Source organism: Mustelus asterias, chromosome 18 (assembly GCF_964213995.1).
Source record: "Mustelus asterias chromosome 18, sMusAst1.hap1.1, whole genome shotgun sequence".
Lineage (NCBI taxonomy): Eukaryota > Metazoa > Chordata > Chondrichthyes > Carcharhiniformes > Triakidae > Mustelus > Mustelus asterias.
The window spans coordinates 58,416,092-58,441,972 of NC_135818.1; the positions used below are offsets into that span (position 1 = coordinate 58,416,092).

The following is a 25,881-nucleotide window of genomic DNA, read 5'->3' on the forward strand; positions in this document are numbered from 1 at the left end:
CACATGCTAAGGAATTAATATCTTTTGAAATGATGTGACAGGTCAACTGCAAATTGATTAATTCTTTAAACTCAAATGTGGCCATATGTCAAAGCTGGTTTGGAGTCCCATTTGTAAAATTGCCAAGAACAGTAACGTTCACATCTTTTGCTCCTCACAGGTATCTTAATTAGTTTGTGATTGCTTAAAAATAGAATGGTACTGAGGCAGACTTCATTAAAGATTCATAGGACTCTGTACTTGAATCTGATGCACTTTTTCTAACTTGATCAATATTTTGAATACAATGCTGATAAACTTTGATAGAACAATAAAATTAATTTTCATGAGGTGTGCATGATATGATTACAAAGTAGATTTAACTACAAAAGGTTATGAATGGAGCCCAGTCCATCACGCAAACCAGTCTCCCATCTATTGACTCTGTCTTCCCTTCTACCCTTCCCGCTGCCTCGGAAAAGCAGCCAGCATAATCAAGGACCCCGCACACCCCGGACATTCTCTCTTCCACCTTCTTCCATCGGGAAAAAGATACAAAACTCTGAGATCACGTACCATCTCTGCACCCTAGCTATGACTGTAACTCTACATTTTGCACCCTCTCCTTTCCTTCTCTATGAACGGTATGCTTTGTCTGTATAGCGTGCAAGAAACAATACTTTTCACTGTAAACTAATACATGTGATAATAAATCAAATCAAAGTAGTGTCATTGTTAACATATCTGCCCAGAGAAATGCCATTGCTTATTTCTGCACTGAACTCTGGAAAACAAGATGTATGAATTTGTAATATTCAGCTATTGTGATGACACTACAGACAGAAGTGATCAAAAAGGCTTTGAATACTCTTTTAACTGCCAGTTCAAAAGTACATTTCAGTTATAGACTTTTGGCTTTTATGCATTGTTTTTAGAATCTGACCGGTTGGAACATCAACTTGAAAATGCAGTGTCGCTCCGCCAGGACTTTGAGGAAACTACAAACAAAGTTAAAGCACTTGAAAAACAGATTAAAGCACTTAAACAAGAAAAGGAAGAAAATCACAAGGTACACAAGTAAAATTCGTATTTTGATTATTGCAAACAAGCCTTGGTTGGCTGTGATTAAAAAGGAGCATTATTGTAATCTGAAGTGTTTTTAAAATTCATTATTGGCGTATCACTAGCTCAAGAAATCGGGCAATGGAACAACATTACTGCAATGTTAAATGTATTCCTATGGCATCATAAACTATGCAAATCCTTAGTGTCATAAAATATATAAATTGCTTGAAATATGCAGCAAGTTAGTCAGAACTTGTTAATGTGTAACATTTCAGATATGCAAATTATAATGTTAATTTTAATGTCTGGAAGCCAGTGCTTAACGTCGATGTTTAGTTCCCAGAAAATGTGACATTATGCAAAATTTTGTTATCGGAAACAATGAGACCTCGAATCCTCCTCCCAAGATTTCCTGCTCCTCGCCTTAACCTCACAGGCTTAACATGGGAGTTAAGCAGGAACATCCAGGCGAATGGTGACATTAACACAAAGCAGTAGCAATCCAACACACATCTGCATTGAGAAAGCGTAGATCTGTAGGCCAGCTAACCTATCATCAGGCTCAAAGAAGGGCAGGATTGAGTGTTAAATATTCCTGGATACAAGGTGTTCAGGAAAAGACGAAAAATGGGAGGGATGACGATATTGATTGAGGAGAGCATTGCAGTGCTTGAGAAAGGATATCCCAGAAGGATCAAGGACAGAATCTATTTGGCTTGAGCTAAGGAACAAAAAAGGTGCAACTACATTGCTCAGTGTAGTCTATAGGTCACCAACTAGTGGAAAGAATGTAAAGAAAACAAATTACAAGAAAACTGGAGAAGTGGGTGGCGTGTTTGTGTGTAGGAGGCGTGTGTCTGTGTGCCTCTTCCTAATTCCTAATATATGCATAGATCTAGCTAGAAAATACTTGTTTACATTTGATTTCTGCGCTCCCACATATTTTGTGGCAAAAGAGGAGTATTGACAGTGAGAATGCTTGGGGTTCCCTGATGCTCTTGGAAGGTCACTAGAGGTTCCACAGCTCAAAGTTTGAGAAATCTTGATCTCGAGAAGACTAACATGAGAGAATATTTTTTTGCCTACATTTTTCTAATATTAAAAATTAACCACATATGGGACTGGAGCATGCATAGTGCTGTTTTGTCACTGAGCTTCATTCAGTTTGACAGGTGCCAGTTTGAAATTGGAATCTGTAGTTTAATACCACTTAAGTTGTAGCAAATTCTTAAATTCTGCAAATTTATTTTTAGTATTAATGTGATGTCTTTCTGACCCATAAATTTGATAGCAACTTGTTGAAACCCTTGAAAGACAAAAATCCCAAACCAAGGAATTAAAGGATGCACATCAGCAGAGGAAAATTGCAATGCAGGAGTTCTCTGAACTCAACGAACGGATGGCAGAGTTGCGCTCACAGAAACAAAAGTTATCCCGACATCTTCGTGACAAAGAGGAAGAGTTGGAAGTGGCTATGCAGAAGATTGACACAATGCGTCAAGAAATCAGGAAAGCAGAGAGGACCAGAAAGGAGGTAAGTCACCAACAAACTAAAAGAATATATTCATAGTTCCACTTTACGTTAGACCTGAGTACTTAAATGTTAAGAAAATACTGATCTCTGCATTACAAGTAGTGATCCTATGTATTAATTTGACACTTGTCAGAAACTATTTCTTGATCTCTCATTCAAATAAATAAGTCCTAAAAGGACAAAACAGTTCATGGGCTAGGAAAAAGCACCAAAAGTATTAAAAAAAAGCAAAAGGAGCACAGTAGATGGAGGAACAATGAAAGGGATAGAATAATGAGCCTGTTGCCAATTGTCATTTGTAAATTGATTTGTTTTTCAACTTGTCAAACATAGCTTTCCTCAACTGTTTGACAATTTGAATTCTTAACATTGGCTTTTGGCAAGCGTGCAAAGCATTTAGTGCATGCTTCTTCATCCTGGAAGAAATCGACTTTGTTTTGGTGCCATATCAAAGAACTGAACACAGCAGAACTAATTATGTGAGGGTGTTGGAGATGTTTGACTGGATGGAAGTAGAAAGAGATCAGACCCTCAGTTTCTCATTCAAATATACTATCTTTCTTGCTGCAGTTCCTCAGACTGTTCTTTTCCATTTGACTATTGCTTCACTTAGTCACATTGTATCTGTGTTATACTATTGAGCTTTAGATCTTTTTTTCTCTTTTCTATCTTCATGTGCCACATCAGAGCACTGAAACAGAGAAAAACATTGAACTGTTCACTTAAGTGCTCCTTATCAGACAAACATTACAATTGAAGGCGATAGTAAGCAAGCTTATCTAAAAAAAATTGTTACTGTGGAAAAAAGATTTTCAAAATTTAAATCACTGCAATCTTGATTCCAGATACCATAGCTATTTTCATTGCACACCTGCATTCATCGACAAACACAAATGATGGCCTCTTAACTTCAATTCAGTTGAATAGTTGGATATATTTCTGAAGAAATTATAAATGCATTTTTCCCAATTCTTCTAGCTTCATTTTATAATGTTAAGGACAACAGTTGATGTGTGTCCCTCAGTGTTTCCGGATATCTTCCACACCATTATCCCTTCCGAGAATTAGAATTCAAACAGTAATGACCAATGGAAAGCAAGACCATGACCAGGCTTTCATGGCTCTGTCTGGCATGTCTCCCCCTGGCAGATACAATGGGCCATTTAAATTGCCATTTACTTCAAACAAACATCAATGGCCCACCGGCGGGGAGGGGCTGTAAAATCCTGGCCCGTAAATTTACAAAAGATCAATTAAATTCTGACCAAGCTCTCATGTGATCAATATACTCCAGTACAAAAGAACTGTTACGGGAAGGCAATGTATATGGCAGCATCATTGAGAGGAAGCTAATGTAACGATGAGTTTGATTTACACAAGATCATTATTGTTTGTTTAGTTCTCTCCAATTATGAGAGTTTTGCAAGTAAACAGTATTCTGGCTAAATCTAATTTGTCTAGCTATTACTTCTTTATTAGTCTCTGCACCATGCTGCTTTTAAGTACTAACATTTAAATATTCAAATATTAAATCATACTGTAGTGGGCCACAGCTTAATCACTTGAAAAATTACCGAATGCTCTACTAGATAGTCTTAATAAATAAATAACCAGGCATCAAGTTGTTTGAGCTTTTGCAATTTAATCTCAAAGCATAATTCAATGGTGCACGTCCTAGTGGAAATTGTTGTCATTTTTATGGTATAATGTTTTTCATATTTATGTTGATGGATCTGCTGTTCTGAGTTTGAGAGTGGACGGACGAGCAGAAAGACAGCAATACCATTGCCCTCAGTAGTCCCAGAACACAAAATAATGTTACCTTTCGGAGTATACTTTACCTTGCAAAGTATCTAGTCTTAATTATTCATTTGAACTTCATCGATCACAAAATTGGTTCTTTTCTTTTCTTTTACTGGATGTGGACATCGCTGGCTAGGTCAGCATTTATTGCCCACCCCTAGTTGACCTTGAGAAGGTGGTGGTGAACTGCCTTGAACTGCTGCAATCCCTGGGGTGCAGGTACACCTACAGTGCTGTTAGGGAGGTTTTGACCCAGTGACATTGAAGGAATGGCGATATATTTTCAAGTCAGGATGGTGAGTGACTTGGAGAATAACCTCCAAGTGGTGTTGCTCTTGGGTATCTCTGCCCTTGCTTTCTAGATGCTAGTGGCCACGAGTTTGGAAGGAGCTTTGATGAGTTCCTGCAGTGTGTTTGCAGATGGTACACACTGCTGCCGCTGTTAGTTGGTCGTGGAGGGAGTGAATGTTTGTGAAAGGGGTACTAATCAAGTGGCTGCTTTGTCTTGGATGGTGTTGAGCCTTTTCAGTGTTGATGGAGCTGCACTCATTGCCTGGCACTTGTGTTGCGCGAATGTTACTTGCCATTTGTCAGGCCAACCCTAGATATCTTCCAGGTCTTGCTAGATTTGGACATGGACTGCTTAAGGATTTGAGGAGTTATAAATAGTGATTAACGTTGTGCAGTCATCAGCGATAGTCCCAACTTCTCACCTTATGATAGAGGGAAGGTCCTTGATAAGCAGCTAAAGATAGTTTACCCTAGGACACTGCTACTTTTTCAGGTTGCCAAGCAGTGAGTACTGGACTGCTGCAATAATTCGAGCTGGGGCCTTAGCTATCTGCATTCTATATTAGTGACTTGGGTGAAGAGATTAGAGAGCAATGTATGAAAGTTGCTGATGATACCAAGGTAGGTGGGAAGATAAGCAATCGGGCGGCACGGTAGCACAGTGGTTAGCACTGCTGCTTCACAGCTCCAGGGACCTGGGTTCGATTCCCAGCTTGGGTCACTGTCTGTGTGGAGTTTGCACATTCTCCTTGTGTCTGCGTGGGTTTCCTCCGGGTGCTCCGGTTTCCTCCCACAGTCCAAAGATGTGCGGGTTAGGTTGATTGGCCATGCTAAAATTGCCCCTTAGTGTCCTGAGATGCGTAGGTTAGAGGGATTAGTGGGTAAAATATATGGGGGTAGGACCTGGGTGGGATTGTGATCGGTGCAGACTCGATGGGCCGAATGGCCTCTTTCTGTACTGTAGGGTTTCTATGATTTCTATGATTCTATGACGTGAGAAGTTGCAAAGAGATATGGATAGGTTAAGTGATAGGGCAACGAAATAGCAGATGGATTTCAATGTAGGGAGTGTTAAGTTATTCACTTTGTTCGTAAAAATAGAAAAGCAGAATATTTTTTAAAAGGTATGAAACTTGTAAATGTTGATGTTCAAAGAGACTTAGTTGTGCTTGTAACAAGGAAAGCAGAAAGTTAACATTCAGGCACAGCTAGCAATTAGGAAGGCACGTGGCATGTTGGCTTTTAGTGCAAGCGAATTGGAGCACAAGAATAAAGAGGTCTTTCTACAGTTGTAAAGGATTTTGGTGAGACCATATCTGGCATACTGTGTGCAGTTTCGGTTAGAAAAGGATATATACTTGCATTGGAGGCGATATCATAGAAGTTCACTAGATTGGTGCCTGGGATGAAGATGTTGTTCTATGATGAAAGGCTAAGTAAGTTGGGCTTATATTCTCTAATATTCAGAAGATTGAGAGGAGAACTCGTTGAAAGCTACAAAATTCTGAGGGGATTTGATGGGGAGACGCTCAGAGACTGTTTCCACTGGTTAGTGTGTCTTAAACAAGGCCGGGGGGGCGGTGGGGGGGGGAACACAGTTTTAGGATAAGCGGCCAATTGTTTCAGACTGGGATGAGGAGAAACTACTTCACTCAAACTCTCTATCCAGAGGGTTGTTGATGCTCCATCATTGAAAACATTTAAGGCTGTGAAAGACAGATTTTTGGCCCCTCGGTGAATTAGGGGGAGCGGAAAGGAAAATAAAGTCGAAACCCAAGTTCAGCCATGATCATATTGAATGGCAAAGCAGGCTATGTACTACTCCTACATCTTGTGTTCTTGTGCTCTGCTTTGATTTTAATCCAAGTTTGTTAAAATATTACTCTTGTTTTAAATACTTAGCAATTTGAGTCTCACCACTTATTGAAGGTGACATTTTATTGCCTTAATTTTAACTCGTAATCTGAATTGTAGTGAGCTGTATTTAACTTCATTAAGACAATGCAATCTTGTCACTTGGTAAATGGCAAAAGCATTTCGAATCTGAGTAATTTTACCGAGGATAGAACTGCAGTGTTTAAATTCTATTGTAAAATGCAGCATAAAGCTCTTCGCTACATTGTTTTCAACCTTTTAAAATTGTTTGAGCACTCAAACCTATTTGTACCACTTCAGATTTTTTTTACCTCCAAGATCATTTCATAATCTCCCAAAGCTGTAAAAGAGAGTTTGTGGAATAAACAATTCTTAATTATTTGTTTAATCCAAGGCTGTTTTTAAAAATGGATAAAAGCAAATTACTGCGGATACTGGAATCTGAAACCAAAAGAGAAAATGCTGGAAAATCTCAGCAGGTCTGGCAGCATCTGTAAGGAGAGAAAAGAGCTGATGTTTCGAGTCCAGATGACCCTTTTTCAAAGCTGTGCCACAAAGGATCACCTGGACTCGAAACATCAGCTCTTTTCTCTCCGTACAGATGCTGCCAGACCTGCTGAGATTTTCCAGCATTTTCTCATTTGGTTTAAAAAATGATTTTGATTCTGTTTCTGAAACATCGTAGTAAGTAATCGATTATAATGCCTGCCAAAAGGATTGTGCATCAATTTTGTGGTGGGAAATATGAAATGGAGTGTATGGACAGGTTTGCAATGAGTATTTCCTTTTCTTCCTAGCTGGAAGCCCAGTTGGAAGACTCGATCGCTGAAGCATCAAAGGAGAGGAAGCTTCGAGAACACAGCGAAACATATTCCAAACAACTGGAAAGTGAAGTGGAATCATTGAAGGTCAGAATATATTGAAACTACTTTTCAAAACTAAATCATGTTTTTATTTAAAGGTAAAATATAGGTGAATTAGAGGGTAAATATAAAACAAAACCACACTCCTAAATTAATTAAAGACTATATTAGGGCGGCACGGCAGCACTGCTGCTTCACAGCTCCAGGGTCCTGGGTTCGATTCTCGGCTCGGGTCACTGTCTGTGTGGAGTTTGCACATTCTCCTCGTGTCTGCGTGGGTTTCCTCCGGGTGCTCCGGTTTCCTCCCACAGTCCAAAGATGTGCGGGTTCGGTTGATTGGCCAGGTTAAAAATTGCCCCTTATAGTCCTGAGATGCGTAGGTTAGAGGGATTAGTGGGTAAATATGTGGGGGTAGGGCCTGGGTGGGATTGTGGTCGGTGCAGACTCGATGGGCCGAATGGCCTCCTTCTGCACTGTAGGGTTTCTATTCTATGATTCTATGATATTTGCCCTCACTTATTTAGTTTCCATATCCAAATGAATATGCTGACCTCCAAACAACAGCAAAATACTGGGACATTGTCCCAGAGTAGGATATTCCAACCAAATTTGGCCAGAGGAGGTGTGTTAGAGATGAGGCACCAGACGAAAGGATTTTTGTATGTGAAAAGTAGTTTCAACTGTTTTCTCCCCCCCCACGCTTAGCTAAAGCAAGGAGGTCGGGCTGCTGGGTCCAGTTTGCAGCATCAACAAGAACTCTCCAAGATGAAAGCAGAACTGGAGAAGAAACTGGTTTTCTACGAGGAGGAACTGATGAGGTGTGAAGCTGCTCACAGCACAGAAATTAAGAACCTTAAAAAGGAGCTCCATGATTCAGATGCCCAACATTTAGCTCTCCAAAAGGACGTCATGATACTAAAGGACAAATTGGAGAAAGCCAAGAGAGACAGGTAAATAGCCAAAGAAAGGCACTTAACTTAGTTAATTACTAAGAACTCTACTTGTCTTATTAGTTGTTTTAAATACAAGTACAACAATTGCGGAAATAATGTGTGACGCTTGAGAAACGGTTTTCTGGAGAATAGGGGAAGAGCTCACTTAGAAAACTGCCTTGATAAGGCTGCTCTTGGTAGAACAGTAAAGTACTGTACCATGAAATGATGGGCCATTTAAATCCACATTGATGTACTTCCAATCTCTTATTTCATTATGGGCAAGAACACAGATTAGATGCTTTTCCACGGCAAAGAAGGGAGAATCTTTCTGGGGAGTGGTAGGACCTTAGCACAATTGGAGAGACCAGGAATGAGGAGGAAATAACTGATCTGTAGGCATGGCCTTATTTTAATAAGTAGTTGAGAGTAGTGTGTGTTCTGGTTGATCATGGCGTCATTTGACTTCTTTTGATGGTTGCTTCCATACATTTATACAACTCTGCTTTTAACTAGCATAGTCTCCTTCTGCACTGTAGGGTTTCTATTCTATGATATTTGCCCTCACTTATTTAGTTTCCATATCCAAATGAATATGCTGACCTCCAAACAACAGCAAAATACTGGGACATATGTTTAATGCATGCATATTGCTCTTATTTGTTCTTTATTTTCAATATTTTTGTATTCTTGTTGCATACTAAGTACATTCTATAGTTCTAAAGGAGGTCAGACTAAATACTGTGTACTGTGTAAATACAGTGCATTGTGTACTTGTATGAAATCTTGGCTTGCAATGTTCAGGTATATTAAGAAAACTTGGAAATATTGCTTCTTGTCCCATATTTTGATGCAAAAGCATGGAACATTTATTGAGTCCTTCAATTAATTCAGTCAACAATGTTATTTTAAAATTTGAAGCTGTAATTGTGAAGAAGTTTTCTGTTAATTTGCTATTTTTCACCAAATAGCAGCAAAATTGATCTTTTGATATCAAAGTTCAAACCCAATTGACTCTAACTTCCAGTAAACCATTCTTAGTTTGGCAATATTCAAAAATCTACTGAACAAAAACAAATGTGGTGTAATAAGAGATATTAGCTATTGAGTCTGCAAATGTTTTGGGTTAAGTTTACAGCCTTCAGATATATTTCATTCTTAATCCATCCATGAACATGATTTTTTTGAAGAATTCAATTGCTTAATATTTCTGCCAAGTATTAAGAGCAATTGCTTTTAACATTACAAAAAACTGCATTGCTGCAATTACATCATTACATATTTTGAACCATAAGCTGTACACATTTTACCATAATGCTCAATATATGCAAAAATTGTACTATAAAATAAGTAGTGAAGCTGTGACTGATTCATCTGTCTTCTATCTGAACCTTTGTATATAGTTCAAACAAGTAAGAACCTTACACATTTAGCTCTAGGTTTCGATTTTGGCTGTAACTGCCTCTTGTGGATCATTATCTATATAAGATGGAGACTAATGCTGCAGCAAAAAAGACCCACATGATGTATAATTGGACAAATGAATTGCCAATTAATAGGACTATTTAACAAAAATGCTGAATATATCTATCTATCTTGCGCATAGGCACAATGAAATGGAAGAGACTCTGGGTGAGCTAAAAAAGAAGTATGAATGTGAGCGAAACATGCTTATCGAAGAGAACAAGAAATTTTCAGTTGAGAACGATCGAGTAAGTCACTTCATTCGATGTGTATTTCAGCAATATTATCACTCTTGTATCCATGAATTGTGCTGTTTTAAGTTTTATTCAGGTAAGTGTTCATGTCAAAAATGTATGTAATTATCCATGCATTCATTTTTGATGTGAAGTACGATCAGATACATTTCTAAGACCGGGTTTGGATAGGAATTCATTCTGGATAGGCACCTAGCCATTTGTTGTTATGAAATAAGTACATCAAAAAGTGTCAGTAAGTTGATCGGTTACTCTGCACTACCCATTGCTGCTGACCCATTTTTATTGCCTGGCAGGGTCAGTTGATGACATCTGGATTTGTAGCTACAACTTCGAAAAATGTTATAGCAGTGCAAAGATAGGGCTGATGTTGAGGAATTATTCAGAAGATATGATCTAATCCAATTAAGATCAATTAACTTTTCCTACGCAATTGTAGAATTTCAAAATCCCAGATAAAACAAATATTGTTCTGTTCATACTATATACAGTGTGTACTGGATATACAAGTTACCTGTAATAACTGACAATTCTATTAAATCATACAGTTGCAGTCTTCTCCTTTCATATGGTGCTAACACTGTTGTGTAAACTATTTAGCTGAACATGTTTACAAAGGATTTAAAACAAAATACTACTTTTTTAAGTTCTACTTTTAGTGACTACTTTTTTGTTAGTATAATTAATGATAAAGAATGGGATTGTTCATTTCAGCCAGCGCAGTAACTGGGCCTAAACTAAGTACAGAAAATGGTGGAAATGCTCAGCAAGTCTGGCAGAATCTTTGCAGAGAGAAATAGTTATTGGGCAAAATTTAATGGAACCTGCTGGGGGGGCATGGTGAGGGAGGGGGGATCAGGTGGGCATGTCTGTGAGGTGAGGGGCTGCTGAAAGTCATTTTCCTGCTCTTGCATCTGACCCCCCCACCCCACACCCCCATCCCACGCCCTTGCCAGTGACACCCTCCCTGCAACTCGTCTGTCTCCAGAGATCCAGCAGTTATCCCTGATGAAGACCTCAGAACATTAACCGCAGCAGCCATTGCACCCAATGGCACTGCAGGCAATGGAGAGATGCCAGCTTCTACTTGGCCAACAGCTCTTGGGGTTAGGATTAACGCCCTACTGGAGACTTAACTCGATGTGATGCCTGACACCGGCCAGTTAATTGCAAGTAAACAGCATTGGCCTCCCAGATAGAAGTGGCACAGGACTTCCAGTGGTTCCCCAGCCAGTGTGGGGGGATGCCCATCCCAGGAACTAAATTCTACCCAACATTTCAGGTGGATAACTCCTTTTTCCTTCCCCCCCCCCCCCCCCCCCCCCCCGATTGTTGTTCATTAATATCTGCTGGGAGATGTCCATGCATGGAATTTAGAAAATGACAGGTTGAGGCATTTATATATTTTCAAAAAATATAGCCTGACTTGTAACAAGCTCATATTGACTAGCAGATCATTAAGCATTTAATCTCATTTAGTTTTTAGGCTCCTATGATAATTGAGTGTTTGCTGGAATTAGATAATGCTTGCTTCAATGCATGTTTACTATAAAAATCCTATATGTGCGCATAAAGCATTCATAAGCTATTCACTTGGAAAATATTTGTGCATTCACAGTTTAAAAATTACAAGTTTTGTTTTTCAGATGTGTACGTTTGTGGACAAGCTTACAACACAGAACAGGCGACTTGAAGATGAATTGCAAGACCTCGCAGCCAGAAAAGAATCAGTGGCTCACTGGGAAGCTCAAATTGCAGAGATTATACAGTGGTATGTATTGGTATCTGTTTAAAAATAGAACTGTTTCATTGCTACGAGACTGTCTTTCTTCCAGTTTCTGTAGGTTATCGTGTATTCTTTCTGTAGTTATTATTAATCATTATGTAACAAGGAGACTTTTTTTTTGTTAGGGTGAGTGATGAGAAGGACGCAAGAGGATACTTACAGGCTCTGGCATCCAAGATGACAGAAGAACTTGAATCACTGCGCAATTCTAGTCTAGGTTCAAGAACACTGGTATGATTGTAATAGTTTACTTGAATCCTAATCATCTTTTACTTTGTTTTTGCTGAAGGAAGAATATTAGTTTAGAGCATATTAATGAGCGTAATTCATATTGGAAATATTCATTTACAGTCTTGTAAGCAGCACCATTTATAGGTGAATAATCTCACGAAATGAAATAACAAATGTGCTTTTCTGGTAACATTTTACCTGTAATTAATGTGTAGATATGCTTGATCAAAATTTTTTGAAATATCGATATATTGCGATATGCTATTAAAGTTAACTGTTAAATCTCTAATCCTATATAATGATACAAATACATGGCAACATAAAATATTTCTGGAAAGGTGGCATATTATTCTAGTTTCCAGCCATCTCCAACTTGAGGAAAATGTGCTTTGATCTTGTTTGTGCATTATTAGAATAGTAACCCCAATTCAGCAAAATACAAAAGCCTATTGCCATTTAACTGTTGGAGAGCCTCACTGTCAATGCCCCTTGTAGAATTCATTTATAACATACATATATTTATAATATATGTGTGTGTGTGTATATATATATACCATTCTCATTGAATTTAAGAAGTGATTGGTGATGATGCCACCTGGAATTTACTGGACTTTATAATACGAGAAGCCAAATTAGCATCATTAATTGCTATCAGTAGAGATCATTATTAATATAGGATGTTTCAAAGACAAGTTAATTCACCTTCCTCATCCTTGCTGGACTGGTAAATCTACCAAATTATTAATATTTTCCAGACAAACTGATATGTTAATTTCTTATGTCTTGTTATTCTTTTCCAGGATCCACTGTGGAAAGTGAGACGCAGCGCAAAGTTGGATATGTCAGCTAGGTTAGAACTACAGTCAGCCCTTGAAGCAGAAATACGTGCTAAGCAATTGGTACAGGAAGAGCTAAGTAGAGTGAAAGCTACTAACATGGCATTTGAGAGGTATGACTTCCATTATTAAACTAGTTACTGATTCTGGACATTGGTGCATCTGTTCAGTAGCACTGCTGTTCATTTCCCATGGCTTTGCTCACTGAATTGACTAGGCCTCTACAGATACCGGGCAGAATTTTCCCATCCCACTCAACGGAATCTGTTGACCTTGGGCGGGATTTTCCAGTTTCGGGACAAACATGGCTGGAAAACCCTGCCCATTATCTTTAACCATTCATTCTTCTAGTCTCCATAAATCAAAAGAATTAATAAACGCAGCTCCAAAATCTTGCAGGCTTTCCCTGTAACTATTTATTTGGCTTTCAATTTGAATTTTTACACGCTTTAAAATTTTTTCACTCTAATTTTTCATTGCACTTTTTGAAGAGTCAACTTAGCTAAATTTTCAGCTTTTGGCTTGAAATGATTATGTTTCTGCTATTTTGATGGGATATATGGAACTTTATTTTAAAATAGAAACAGGAATAGACCGTACAGCCCTTTTTGCCAGCGCCATCATTCGGTTAGATCATGACTGATGATCTCAACCACACTTTCCCACCCTATTTGTATGTGCCTCAGTGCTCTGATGATACAAAAATCTTGATCTTGAGTATGCTCAAGGACAAAGCACTTATAGCCCTCTGGGGTTGAGAATTCCAATAATTCGCAACTCTTTGAAGAGATTTTTTCACTAATCAATTCTAAATAGCCAAGCTTTTATCCAATATCTCCTACTTCTAGACTTTCCAGCCAAGGGAAACAAGCTATCAGCATCTACCCTGTGAACCGTTCTGAGATGCATACAAAGTAATGGCTAGGTCACAGTTAAGAGTGCTGTCTGCCCATTTTAGAAAGGAAATTAGTTACAGAGCATATAGCAGACTTGTCGCGATGATGCCAGAGATGAGAAATTGCTGTTATGAAAATAAGTTTGACATACTGAGATCATTTCCATTGGAGCAGGGAGTTGAGAGGAAATTTAATAGACATATTTAAGATTATGAAGGGTTTGATGGGGTGAATGGGGAGCGGTGGTTTACTCTGACTTGAGGAGTCAGTAATTAGGGATTTTTGATTGGAGATTGTCACCTGAGATTGAGGAGAGAGGTTAAAATGAATTTCTTTACATGGAGATGTTGAAAACATTGTGGCAGAGACAGTTGCAGTTTTAAAAGAGCGATAAAGCATTTAAAATGGAGGAAGTTACAGAGGAGAGGAAAATTAGTGGGAATACTTTGGGATTCTCAGTTCCAATTTAGAATTCGAATGGAACAAGTGCAGTGGGCCAAATAGTCACCTCTCCATGACTGGTACCGGCAAACCTTGTGATCTTCCAGTCCTGCCAATGGTGCACCCTCGCCATGGGTTTCCCAGAGCGATAGGTGCATTGGCCAAGATCTAATTAAATGCTGGTTCAAACTTGAGGGACTGTCTGGCCTACTTTTTTAAAAATTCATTCTAAACATTTTATAAAAGTACCAAAAGCATAACTGTTTCCGAAATTTAACCAAGTTAATTAAAGCGAACTAAAGTTAACTAAATTTGACCAATTGGAAAGTAAACAGCCAAGAGGCGTAAATCAAATTATTTAGATTTGAAGAGACTGGAACTTCATGGCACTGCGAGGGAATGTTGCATTGGCAGTGGTGCTGCCCTTCAAGTGAATCAGCACAACCAATGTCAAATTAACTGGCTGTTTATGCCATACGAACATGCAAATTAGGAGCAGGAGTAAGCCACTCACCACTTGAGCTTGTTCCACCATTCAAGTAGATAATGGCTGATCTGATTGTAACCTAACCCCTACACACTTGCCTATCCCGATAACCTTTCACCTCCTTGTTAGTCAGAAATCTACATAACTCTGTCTTAAAAATATTGCAAGACTCTGCTTCATGGCCATGGCCTTTTGAAGAAGTGTGTTCCAAGCACACGACCCTCAGAGAAACAAATTCTCCTTATCTCTGTCTTGGATGAGTGACCCCTTATTTTTAAACAGTGACCCCTGTTCTAGATCCTCTGACAAGAGGAAACATCCTCTCCACATCCATCCTGTTAATACCCCTCAGGCTTTAAAAAATTTTCATCAAGTCATCTCTTACTCTTAATTCCAATGGATACAAGTCTAACCTCTCCAACATTTCTTCATAAGACAACCTGCTTGGTAAACCTTCTCTGAAATGTTCTCACGTGTTTACATCCTTCCTTAAATAAGGAGACCAACACTGTACACAATACTCTGTGTGGCCTCACCAATATCCTGTACAACTGAAGCATAACTTACCTACTTTTGTAGTCAATTCCCCTCAGAATAAATGATAACATTCGATTGGCTTTCCTAATTACTTGCTGGATCTGTGTACTAGCCTTTTGTGATTCAGGCACTCGGACACCCAGATCCCTCTACATCTCAGAGCTGTAATCTCTCACCATTTAGATAATAAGCTTCTTGTTATTCCTCCTGCCAAAATGGAGAATTTTGCGTTTGCCCACATTGTGCTCCGTATGCCAGATCTTTGCCCACTCACTTAACATATCTATGTCCCTTTGTAAGATTCCTTGCATCCTCTTCACAATTTATTTTCCTACCTATCTTTGTCATCAGCAAATTTAGCAACAATAGCTTCAGTGCTCTCATCTAAGTAATTTATATAAATTGTAAAACGTTGAGGCCTCTGTGGCACACCACTCGCCACACCCTGCAAACCAGAAAAAGACCCATTAATGCCAACTGTTTCCTGTTAGCTAGCCAATCTTCAATCCATGCCAGATTGTTACCCCCTACACCTTGAGCTTTTATTATTGTGATAACCTTTGATGTGGTACCTTATCAAATGTGTCCTGGAAATGTGAGTACTGTATATCCACCGGTTCCCCTTTAACTGCAGCACGTGCAATTCTTTTAAAGAACCTAATTTCCTTTATGCAAAGCCATGTTGACTCTGCCTGATTGCCATGAATTTTTCCAAGTGGCCTGCCAAAACATCTTTAATAATAGCTTCTAATCTTTTTCCTATGACGGATGTTAGGCTAGCTGGCCTGTAGTTTCTTGCTTTCTGTCTCCCTCCCTTTTTGAATAAAGAGGTTACATTTGCTACTTTCTAATTTAACGGAACCTTCCCCGAATCCAAGGAACTTTGGAAAATTAAAACCAATGCACCAACTATCGCATTAGTCGCTTCTTTCAAGACCTTTGGGTGAAGTCCACCCAGAACTGGGGATTCTTCAGCCACAGCCCCAACAATTTGCTCAATACCACTTCCCTGGTGATTGTAATTCTATTGAGTTTGTGGATTCCTGCTGCTTTGAAATTGGTTGCTGCATTTGCCCTTACAAAGGGCAACAATTCTTTGCTTATGCAGCGCATTGGATTGTAATAAGGCACTATATAAATGCAAGATCTCCATTTGATTTTTGTAACTGGCAAATACTGTTAAATATTGAATGTTAAAATCTTTGGCAAATTTCTTGGAAACTTTTATGTCGATTTGAATTCATCTTGGTGTTCTGCATTCTGTCTCTATCATGAACCTTTTATTTTAGTAAACTGAAGGAGGCAGATGCCAAGAATCAGCAATTTGTAGAAGAGATACAGAATTTAAAGAAAGAATTAGAGGAAAGCAGGAACAGAACAGAAAAAGGTTAGTGATATCTGCCGCATGCAACAGCTTTACTATGAGCTGTAAATACAAAAGCCCTGCTTTTTCAAACATCTGTATGGTTAGCTTTATTTTTAAAGGAAGCAATTTTTTGTGTTCTTGCTCTTTTTCAAGGTCTCAAACTTCCAGATTTTCAGGATTCCATTTTTGACTACTTTAACACCTCTCCAATTCCACATGACTTGGGATTTAAAGTAAGTGCTCATTATACAGTGATAAATTCAAACTCCTAGGAGTATTTTATCTGTGGTGGTTAATATGTTTTAATTGAGCAGGGTAGATATTTTTGGATATCTTGTATAGAATAGGACAGAAAAATGGATTTGCATGGAGTAGAGAGTCTTGCCACATCTACACGGAATATATTTTGCAATCTTTTGCAGCAAATTGCCACAGTTGTTAGAGAAAAGTCAAATATGTTGAAAAGCAGCACGATTCAGTCAGGAAATGCTGGTTAGTTGCCCAGAAAAAAGTGTACTTGCTGATTTTTGTAATCAGTTGATTCAGTCCACACTCCATTCTTCAAGCTGTGGTCCTTAATAATCTTTAGAACTTTAAAAACAAATTAAACTACTTGTACACTTTGTCACATTGCATATGGTAATTCCAGACATCTTTCAAGAACCTTTAAAACATTTGTCATTTTAAAAAATGAAATAAAGGTCTTCTTTTGATCAAAATTGGTTATGCCCAAATACAGCAATCTCTTTGTGAGAGATGGTGTCCTGATTAATACTTTTGAATTTGCAAAAGGGAATTCACTAAGTGTATTTTTCTCATATCTGTTGCACAAAGGGCTCTGTTTCTTCTTCGTCTACATCATCTCTCCTAGCATTTTGGGAAGAAGTAAGTTTCTGTGCGTGCTTTGTCACCCTAACTTGTTGGCACTTGCATAATCTGACCCTCTGAACTCACTCTGCTTCCTTATTCCATCCTAATTATTTCTGCTGTAGCTTTCCGTGAAACTTTCTGTACTTACTATTACTATTGCTAATCTTTGAAAATTAGTACTCAAAAAAAGTACTCAAACAGTCATTTTTCCCAATGACTTCAAGCTGCAGTTACCATTGTGATTGTACTTGAAAAAATATAGAATTATCCTTTGCCTAAATTATAACGCAATTCAACAGCCTACTAAGTATGTAGGTTGGCATTTTTGAAAAGGTTTGTGTCTCATTGCAATGCCAATTAATTGTAGACGGAGTTCAAATAAAATTGGACAAATTACTTGAAATGATGTTCAGTCATTGTGCTTAATGGTTTCAATTCATCTAAACAATTAAATTATAATATATTTGAAGCAAAGATTCAGTGTTATTTGGCTGTTTTATCCAGTAAAGGTCAAACTTTGTTAATACTTAGCCATCAATTCCTATTTTCTGATTCCAGCAAGGGCTTCACAGGTACTTATTTGAACTCCAGAACTATTTTGACGTTTAGTGTACAGATAATTAATCTGCATCCTAGAGTATTGGGATTTGCAGAAACTTAAGTGATGTGCAGTTGACTCCTGTCTAAAATATTGTTTTAATGTACTCTTTCAATGATTCTTCTTGTTTTGCTGCCTACTCTTTTCAATCTTTGATATCTTCCATCAAGCCCTGCTTTATAAAGAACAGACATGTAAGGAAATCTTTTACCATACCTGACAGCATCCTTCCTTCAGTCAGTTATAGGTGAAGGTTTAAGAATAAATTATGATTGAAGCAGTACCACTCCTTCTGTTAGAAGATCCCTTAAGATAAATGTGCCGCATCCTCATTTTAACATATTTCTTCGACGAAAGTGCTTTGTGCGCAATATTAAAGCTTGCCCTCTAATGAACTAGACTTAAATACAACATTTACAAAAAGCAAAAGCCAAAGTCCCATAGCCAAACAACAGAGAGCAGAAGAACTCAGTCATGCAATTAGATTGCTTGGGGTGGGAGGTTACTTGTATATCTGTGGCTGTGTCCTGTCTTTGGTATCAGTTCTGAACTGTATAATGTAAAGCTTTTAAAAGATGAATACTTAAAATGTGAATGTGTGCAATGACACAATTCTATACTAGGGTGTAAAAAAAATGTTGCTTCAAAATCATCCTGCCTTGAATCTGTTTCTTTTTTTCCCCTTCATTGTTACTTCCTTTTAACATTAAATTGGTTTTAGAGTTCAACAAAACTTAGTGAGCATTTTCACTGTCAGTTCATTAACTTTATAATTGCAAATTGCTGAGCAACAGCTAAGAATAAGTATGTGTTTCCTGTGGATTTTTGACAAACTAAGTAATAAATATAATTGTAATTAGTGAATTTGAACATTAGATAGTAGTTATTGTTCATTTTGTTAAGTATTACCTTGTCTTTTATTTGTGTGCCAGTAAAGTTTACCGTATGAGATTGGCCAAATGGTTAAATGAATAACGAAATATTGTCACCAATTTATTCAAAGAACCATGCACCATCTCTACTCCGCACTGACCTGACTCAAAAACATATTGAAAATGAATGTGCCATAGCGGTCTCCATTTGCTAAGCTAAGGAGGAGAAACATCAGGAAACACTGGTTTCCTGCTCTTGATCGCACTTTCTCTCTTACAATGCACAGAGCCATACCAATGTCTGCTTGTATGAACATCAGGTCAATAAAGGAAAAGTTTTAGCTGTCATAATTCCAACAAATAACCTTTTGATACATGGTGTTCGTATTTAGAAATTAGATCTAGTTTGGGTATTATACCAGAAGGCTGCCTCCATTGAGAATGTCATGCTTAGCGTGAGTCTCCAGGAAAAATAAAGTAAGTAGGAAGAAGAAAATAATTTAAGAATAAGCTGCTTCTTCTACACTGGCGGAATTTCAAAGGCTGTAGCTAATGGTTGCTGAAGTTGCCTCAAGCTGCTGAGTGCCATAGGGCATGTGCAATTCTGTATACAGTTCTGTATTTACACTTTGTTCAACTTTTTATAGGAGACTGAACAGCTACATGTTGGTATGAGTGAGTTAGCCTTGCACTGATGTGCAGCTGAAGTGTTCTCACTGCATTATAGTTCATGTTGTTTGAGTGGTTTGTCTTTGACTGGCACAGACACAATAGGCCGAAGGGCCTTTTTCTGAGCTGCATACCTCTATGATGCTATAACAGTCCGCCAATTCTAGATAACACAATGCTATACCAACCCTGATATGCCTACATGAGTGGGCTTAATTGTAGATTTTTTTTTAATGCAGTAACATAAATTTGGTATAGCAATTGAAACAAAGCATCAGATAATTCAAGATCCAATTGCTGCATATACAGCAAATGTGATTGTTAAACTGTTTTGCCTCTAATGCCATAGTAGTTTATTTTGTAACAAAGAGTGAACCAAGTGTTAAAGCAAAGTTTTATCATTTGGTAGGATCTAGTTTATCATGACTTTCAATTTGCATGTGATTCCCTGCAGTCCTCTGTCTCAGGCAGGTTGTCATGAGGGAATTAATTGCTCCTGCGTGGCGAGGAAATAAAATTTTGGGCAAGTCAAACTGCAGTGCCCTGATTTTTTCCAGCAAGTGTTTGCAAATGTCAGAAATCAAGGAGCAGCTATTATGTCTGTACTATGCCAGTGAAAGTGATATGTTCAGAGAGAACAAGAGAAGAATGATATTGTTGGTTATATTGTTCAGATTGGAGGCAAGTGGCTTGATGAGATATCAATTTTATTACATACTTCAATAGTTGCACAGTTGCTCTTGAGTGCATTATATTAGTCCCTGCTAAGAGGAAACTGCATACTGAAGACACTTGAGGTAATTTATCCCACTTCGTTGCTTGTATAACTTACAAGCAACAAAATTTGTTTCATTAGAAGAATCAAAACTGGATTGCAACTCTTTGTTGCATACTATTACAGATTCGAACTATATTTTGATTTGAAAGAAAGGAATTACTCAAAATGTAGATAGAAGTTGAGTAAGTGACTTTGCTACATTTGAATGTAAATGACCAAGACCTCAGTTTAATTTCTCATCCAAGCTTTTGCTCCTCTTAGTGCAAAACTCGCACACTGCTGCACTGGAATTTCAGCCCAGATCTTGTGCTCAATTAGACTCATTGAGACATACAAATTGCACCAGTGAATACTGCACATCAAAAGTACATCATTGCCAGAAATGCTTTGGGACATTCTGAAAGTGCTATATAATTGTAAACCTTTCTTTATTTTTGGCATCATAGCAAAGGTAGAATGACAAAAAGGAACATAAATTACCACAGCGTTCTCGTCCTTTCGGTCTAAATGCCAGCTCACGTTGTTACAGAGGGGAGCAGCACTGAAACAGTGCCTTTGTGAACTTGAGACAACCCAGAGTGTTTTCCAGCCAATGAAGTCCTTTTGAATGTATCACTGTTGTTATGTAAGAAACATGGCAGCCAAAATGCATGCAGTAAGCTCCCACAAACAGCAACGTGATGATGACTAGGTAATCTGCTTTTAGTGATTGACACCAAGACATTGAGATATCTCGGCTGCAATCTTCAAAGTAGTGCCATGGGATGTTTTATGTCTACCTGGGAGAAAAGAAGGGATCGCAGTTTAATGTTTCATCTGAGAAAGGCACCTTTAAGAGTGCAGCATTCCTGTAATACTGTACTAAAGTATCAACCTGCATGAGTTGGGAAATGCTGGCAGGTATATTCCCACATAGCGAGGCTGGGAAAATTGAAGAATTGCCTTTGATTATTATTTTCCTGTTACAATCAATTTCAGTGTACCTACCCCATTAACCAGGGATGATGTACGGAGCAGGTGAATCAATGGAAGGGGAAAGAGGCCAATGTCTGCATCTTCAATCCAATGTTTATAGTGCATAAGCTGAACATATTGCTGCTGATAAAATACACTTTCTATTCTTGCTAGTGTTAAAACCCATTCAGAAAGAGTCAAAAGGCTCCCCCTTTTCCCTTTCTTTATTTGAACACAGCAAATGTTTTTAAAGGATATACTAGCCAATTCAGTATGTACTTAACTGGTTGCATATGTGATTGTAAAAGAACCAGTAGGAGAGGTTTTCTTGAGTTTAGCACATAAAAGAAGTTTAACTTTTGTTTTACAAAGAAAATTACAGCACAGGTACAGGCTCTACGGCCCTCCAAACTTCTCAGCTATGAGGAGAGGGTGGAGAAACTTGGTTTGTTCTCACTGGAATGACAGAGGTTGAGAGGCGACCTGATCGAAGTCTACAAGATAATGAGAGGCATAGACAGAGTGGATAGTCAGAAGTTTTTTCCCAGGGTGGAAGAGTCAATTACTAGGGGGCACAGGTTTAAGGTGCGAGGGGCAAGGTTTAAAGGAGATGTACGAGGCAAATTTTTTACACAGAGGGTGGTGGGTGCCTGGAACTCGTTGCCGGGGAAGGTAGTGGAAGTGGATACGGTAGTGACTTTTAAGGGGCATCTTGACAAATACATGAATAGGATGGGAATAGAGGGATATGGTCCCCGGAAGGGTAGGGGGTTACATTTTCCTCCAAATCATTTTTATATATATATTACAAACAGCAAAGGTCCCAGCACTGATACCTGAGGAACGCCACTTGTCTCAGCCCTCCATTCAGAAACGCACCCTTCCACTGCTATCCTCTGTTTTCTTTGACTGAGTAAGAAGTCTCACAACACCAGGTTAAAGTCCAACAGGTTTATTTGGTAGCAAAAGCCACTAGCTTTCGGAGCGCTGCTCCCCCTCTTAGCTAGGGTCTATTGCTAAGATATTGAGTTTGATGATTTGTCTCCGTCTAGTTGAGTATCTGGATATTATGCCTTTGACTTTGTTGCAGGCATATTTCCAGATTAGAAAATATGGTTCGTTCACATTTCTCTAAGGTCATTGTCTTTGATTAGCTTTTGCAAGCATGCCATGTCCATCTCAAAAGGGTTGCAATGTGGAATGTAATGGAAATGAAGTAGACATTTTGGCTGTGAATTCCAGTCACTTTAGTCTGTGTTTTAAAATATGTTTTAACGTTCAATTCATATTTCCAGTTGGTGGATTAAAAATCATTATTTGGAATAAAGCACAACATCATGATGCTAGATGAGACTTTTATGTTAGCTATATTTTTGCCCTTCACTGCTGTCAGTTATTATGCCACTGCGGTATGAAAGTTTTCCCTTTTTTGGGAAATACAATTTTTACAACTGAAATATAAATTCTGATTCGGCCTTTTTTATGAGGAATTTTTCAAAGTTCTAAGATCCTGCAGTGTTTTATTCATGCATTTTATTCAATAAATCTGACATTTTGAGTAATACTGTAAAACACAGAAGTAGTTCCAATTGAATTGGCCTCCTAAATGTTTCATAGAAACTTAGAAAATAGGAGCAGGAGTAGGTCATTCGGCCCTTTGAGCCTGCTCTGCCACTCATGATCATAGCTGATCATCCAACTCAGTAACCTATTCCCGCTTCCTCCCCCCGCCTCCCCATATCCTTTGATCCCTTTAACCCCAAGAGCCACAATTAACTCCTTGAAAACATACAATGTTTTGGCTTCAGCTGCTTTCTGTGGTAGAGAATTCCACATGAGCAAGATTCCACATGAGCAAGATTCCACATGAAACATGAGCAGGATGAAGCTTCCATGTATTGTCAGAGGTCCAGCACCCTTCCCTCTCTTCAGTGCCATCACTTTCCCCAACATGGAGAAGCCCTACAGAAAGTAAATGTTTTGTATATTTTCATTTAATATAAACCTAGTGATTTAAACTGTTTGTTGTTGACTTTGCCTTTAATATTGTACCTTTTATCTGAAAGAGAATTCCACAGGGACAGGCTCACCACTTTCTGCCTAAAGAAATTTCTCCTCATCTCGGTCCTAAATGGTTTACCCTGTACTCTTAGATTGTGACCCCGGTTCTGAACTCTCCTACCATTGGGATCATTCTTCCTGCATCTACCCTGTATAGTCCTGTTCGAATTTTATAGGTTTCTATGAGATCCCCCCCCCTGTCATTCTTCTAAACTCTAGCAAATAAAATCCTAACCGAATCAATCTCTCCTCGTACATCAGTCTCGCCATCCCAGGAAATAATACTTTCACACCACAGTTTCTGCATAAAACAACTGCTCCTTTCCTCACCACTGCCTAAACTGATAACTAGATCTGCAGCCATCATTATTCTTGGTAATTGTTATAAATTCCACAAGGAAAACACCATAAGCTTTTACTATAGTCAATATTAAAACCATAGCTGCACACATCAAAACGACAATTTGTAACAAGGCTGCAACCTACTACAATATCAAATGGATATTTCAAGTGATTCTTGTGCAAAGTTTTGTTTAATATTGTTTCTTATTTTCTACAGAGTGGTTCTATTAGTGAGTCTGACATAGGAGGCCTAAAACCAGAAGCATCTTCCCATTCTCCATCACCATCAGTTTCTAGTAATTTGGACCGGAGGGACGTAAGTACTGATAGAAACCGTCAGTTGCTTGTTAGTACGAAACTTGTGTATACATGAGAAGAGACATGTTCCCAAAGCTTTTCGACTTACACTCATTATGGTAAACACACAACAATTTGTGCTGCAAGAGAAAATTGATTGGCAAGTCAAGTCTGATTGTCTGAGGCATTGCCATTGAGAAAACAATGGGGAACAATAGGCTTCCCAAGCTTCCTGTTGATTCAGAAATGCTGCAAAGCTTGAATATGTTTCTTCTATTTACAGAGAATGGGTCCCTGCGTATGAGGGTATGTCTCTCTTCTAGAATGTGAAAATGAGCCATATTACGAGCTTGTCTGATTATCTTAAATTGGTGGTTGGTGTAGTGATTGGTGCACTCAGGATTGTTCAGTAAGTGCTGCCCAATCACAGAATCACATCTAACAGAAGACATTTTGTATTGAGATTTTGCAAGCATGAGCTGCTTGAGTATGGTGCCTATTACAACCAGTGGAGGAGCATGTTATTTGATTCTATCATGGGGTGTATAGCCTTCATATCTTGCACCTACATTGACATTCGTATACGACATTGCTCAATTGTGGTACGCAGACTGTCTTGTTGGATGGATGATAGCGTCCTATTATTGGAAAACACTATTTTCATTGCCACTCCATAGTAGTGGTGTGAAATGGTTTGCTACTGCTGAGATACTTTGCCTTTCCGGGCAGATTGGGCACTTTTCAGGTACAAAAATGTGGCCTTTGGCCCATTTGCAAGTTAGCATAACACACAGCGAACAATGATCTGATCAGGATAGCCATTGTACAGCAGGATGGCTTTGATGTACTCTGCTTCTGCCTCAAGCTAGCAAGGTTGAACAAACTGCTTCGGCCCTAGTTACAAGGTTGCTGATGGGACCAATTTCGTAATGTATGGACCTGTAGGAATCCCAAGAAAGTGGGCTTACAATAGATGGTGCTGGAGAACCTGTGAACAGATTACTAAATTAGCACGTCGAGGAAAGCGAGCACATTAGACTGCTCCACATCAAAAATGAATTTGAGCGCAGGATGGCGTGTAGTAAGGTGTGTTTGGAAATCCTTGTATGCAGCTGCACATTTAAAAATCACAAACATACCTACATCTCAGAAAAATGCACTGAGTAGGTTAGGCCTCTTTCCATCAAAAAAGCATTTCTCATGGAAACCAGTGAAAATGTTACCTGAGTCTAGAGGGATCACATGACTACTCCAACTATTTAGGCATATATGGTGTCATTAAAACTGAACTCAGCTGTGCAAGTTGATAAGTTCAAAAGCTCAATGAATACAGATTTGCTTTATCCTGATGTGTGCAAGACTGAAACCTTTGGCAATATGTCTCTCTCTTCAGCGATATGATAGAAACCTTTATGCCAAAGAATTTAATTTAGCATATACTGTTAAGTCAGTTTATGAAGCATAATATTCTCCCAAGAAAGTAATTTCCTATGCCTTTTCCAACCCAATTAAATGCTTTTTTCAATATTCTGAGTCTTCCTGTCTATAGCTTCAGCCAAATTTCATTTATGAACCTAGGTCAATGATAGTTTCACTATGGAGAGAATTGTACTCCACTTACATCCTCTTCCCACCTAACATCTGCATAGGTACACCTTGCATCAAAGGTGATCAAGTAGGAAACTGGACCTGTTATTACTTGCACATTCCTAGCCCGGTGGTATTGAGCCATGTTATGGTACCCCAACTGCTACCTAGCTAACTAAGCATGGATAGGAAACCGAACTGAAGCCTTTGGGT

General features: G+C 38.6%; 1 protein-coding gene across 2 annotated transcripts in view; it reads left to right on the top strand.

Moving 5' to 3' along the window:
- cdc42bpb (CDC42 binding protein kinase beta (DMPK-like)) overlaps nt 1-25,881 on the top strand; it is a 181,123-nt gene that overhangs the window by 128,641 nt on the left and 26,601 nt on the right. For both annotated transcript variants that reach the window (XM_078234073.1, XM_078234074.1), the window contains exons 12-22: nt 915-1,048; nt 2,336-2,578; nt 7,345-7,455; nt 8,116-8,360; nt 9,949-10,054; nt 11,707-11,831; nt 11,972-12,077; nt 12,878-13,026; nt 16,564-16,661; nt 16,794-16,873; nt 24,002-24,100. In XM_078234073.1, the coding sequence (XP_078090199.1) occupies nt 915-1,048; nt 2,336-2,578; nt 7,345-7,455; nt 8,116-8,360; nt 9,949-10,054; nt 11,707-11,831; nt 11,972-12,077; nt 12,878-13,026; nt 16,564-16,661; nt 16,794-16,873; nt 24,002-24,100 (1,496 nt within the window). The remainder of the gene's footprint in view (nt 1-914; nt 1,049-2,335; nt 2,579-7,344; nt 7,456-8,115; nt 8,361-9,948; nt 10,055-11,706; nt 11,832-11,971; nt 12,078-12,877; nt 13,027-16,563; nt 16,662-16,793; nt 16,874-24,001; nt 24,101-25,881) is intronic.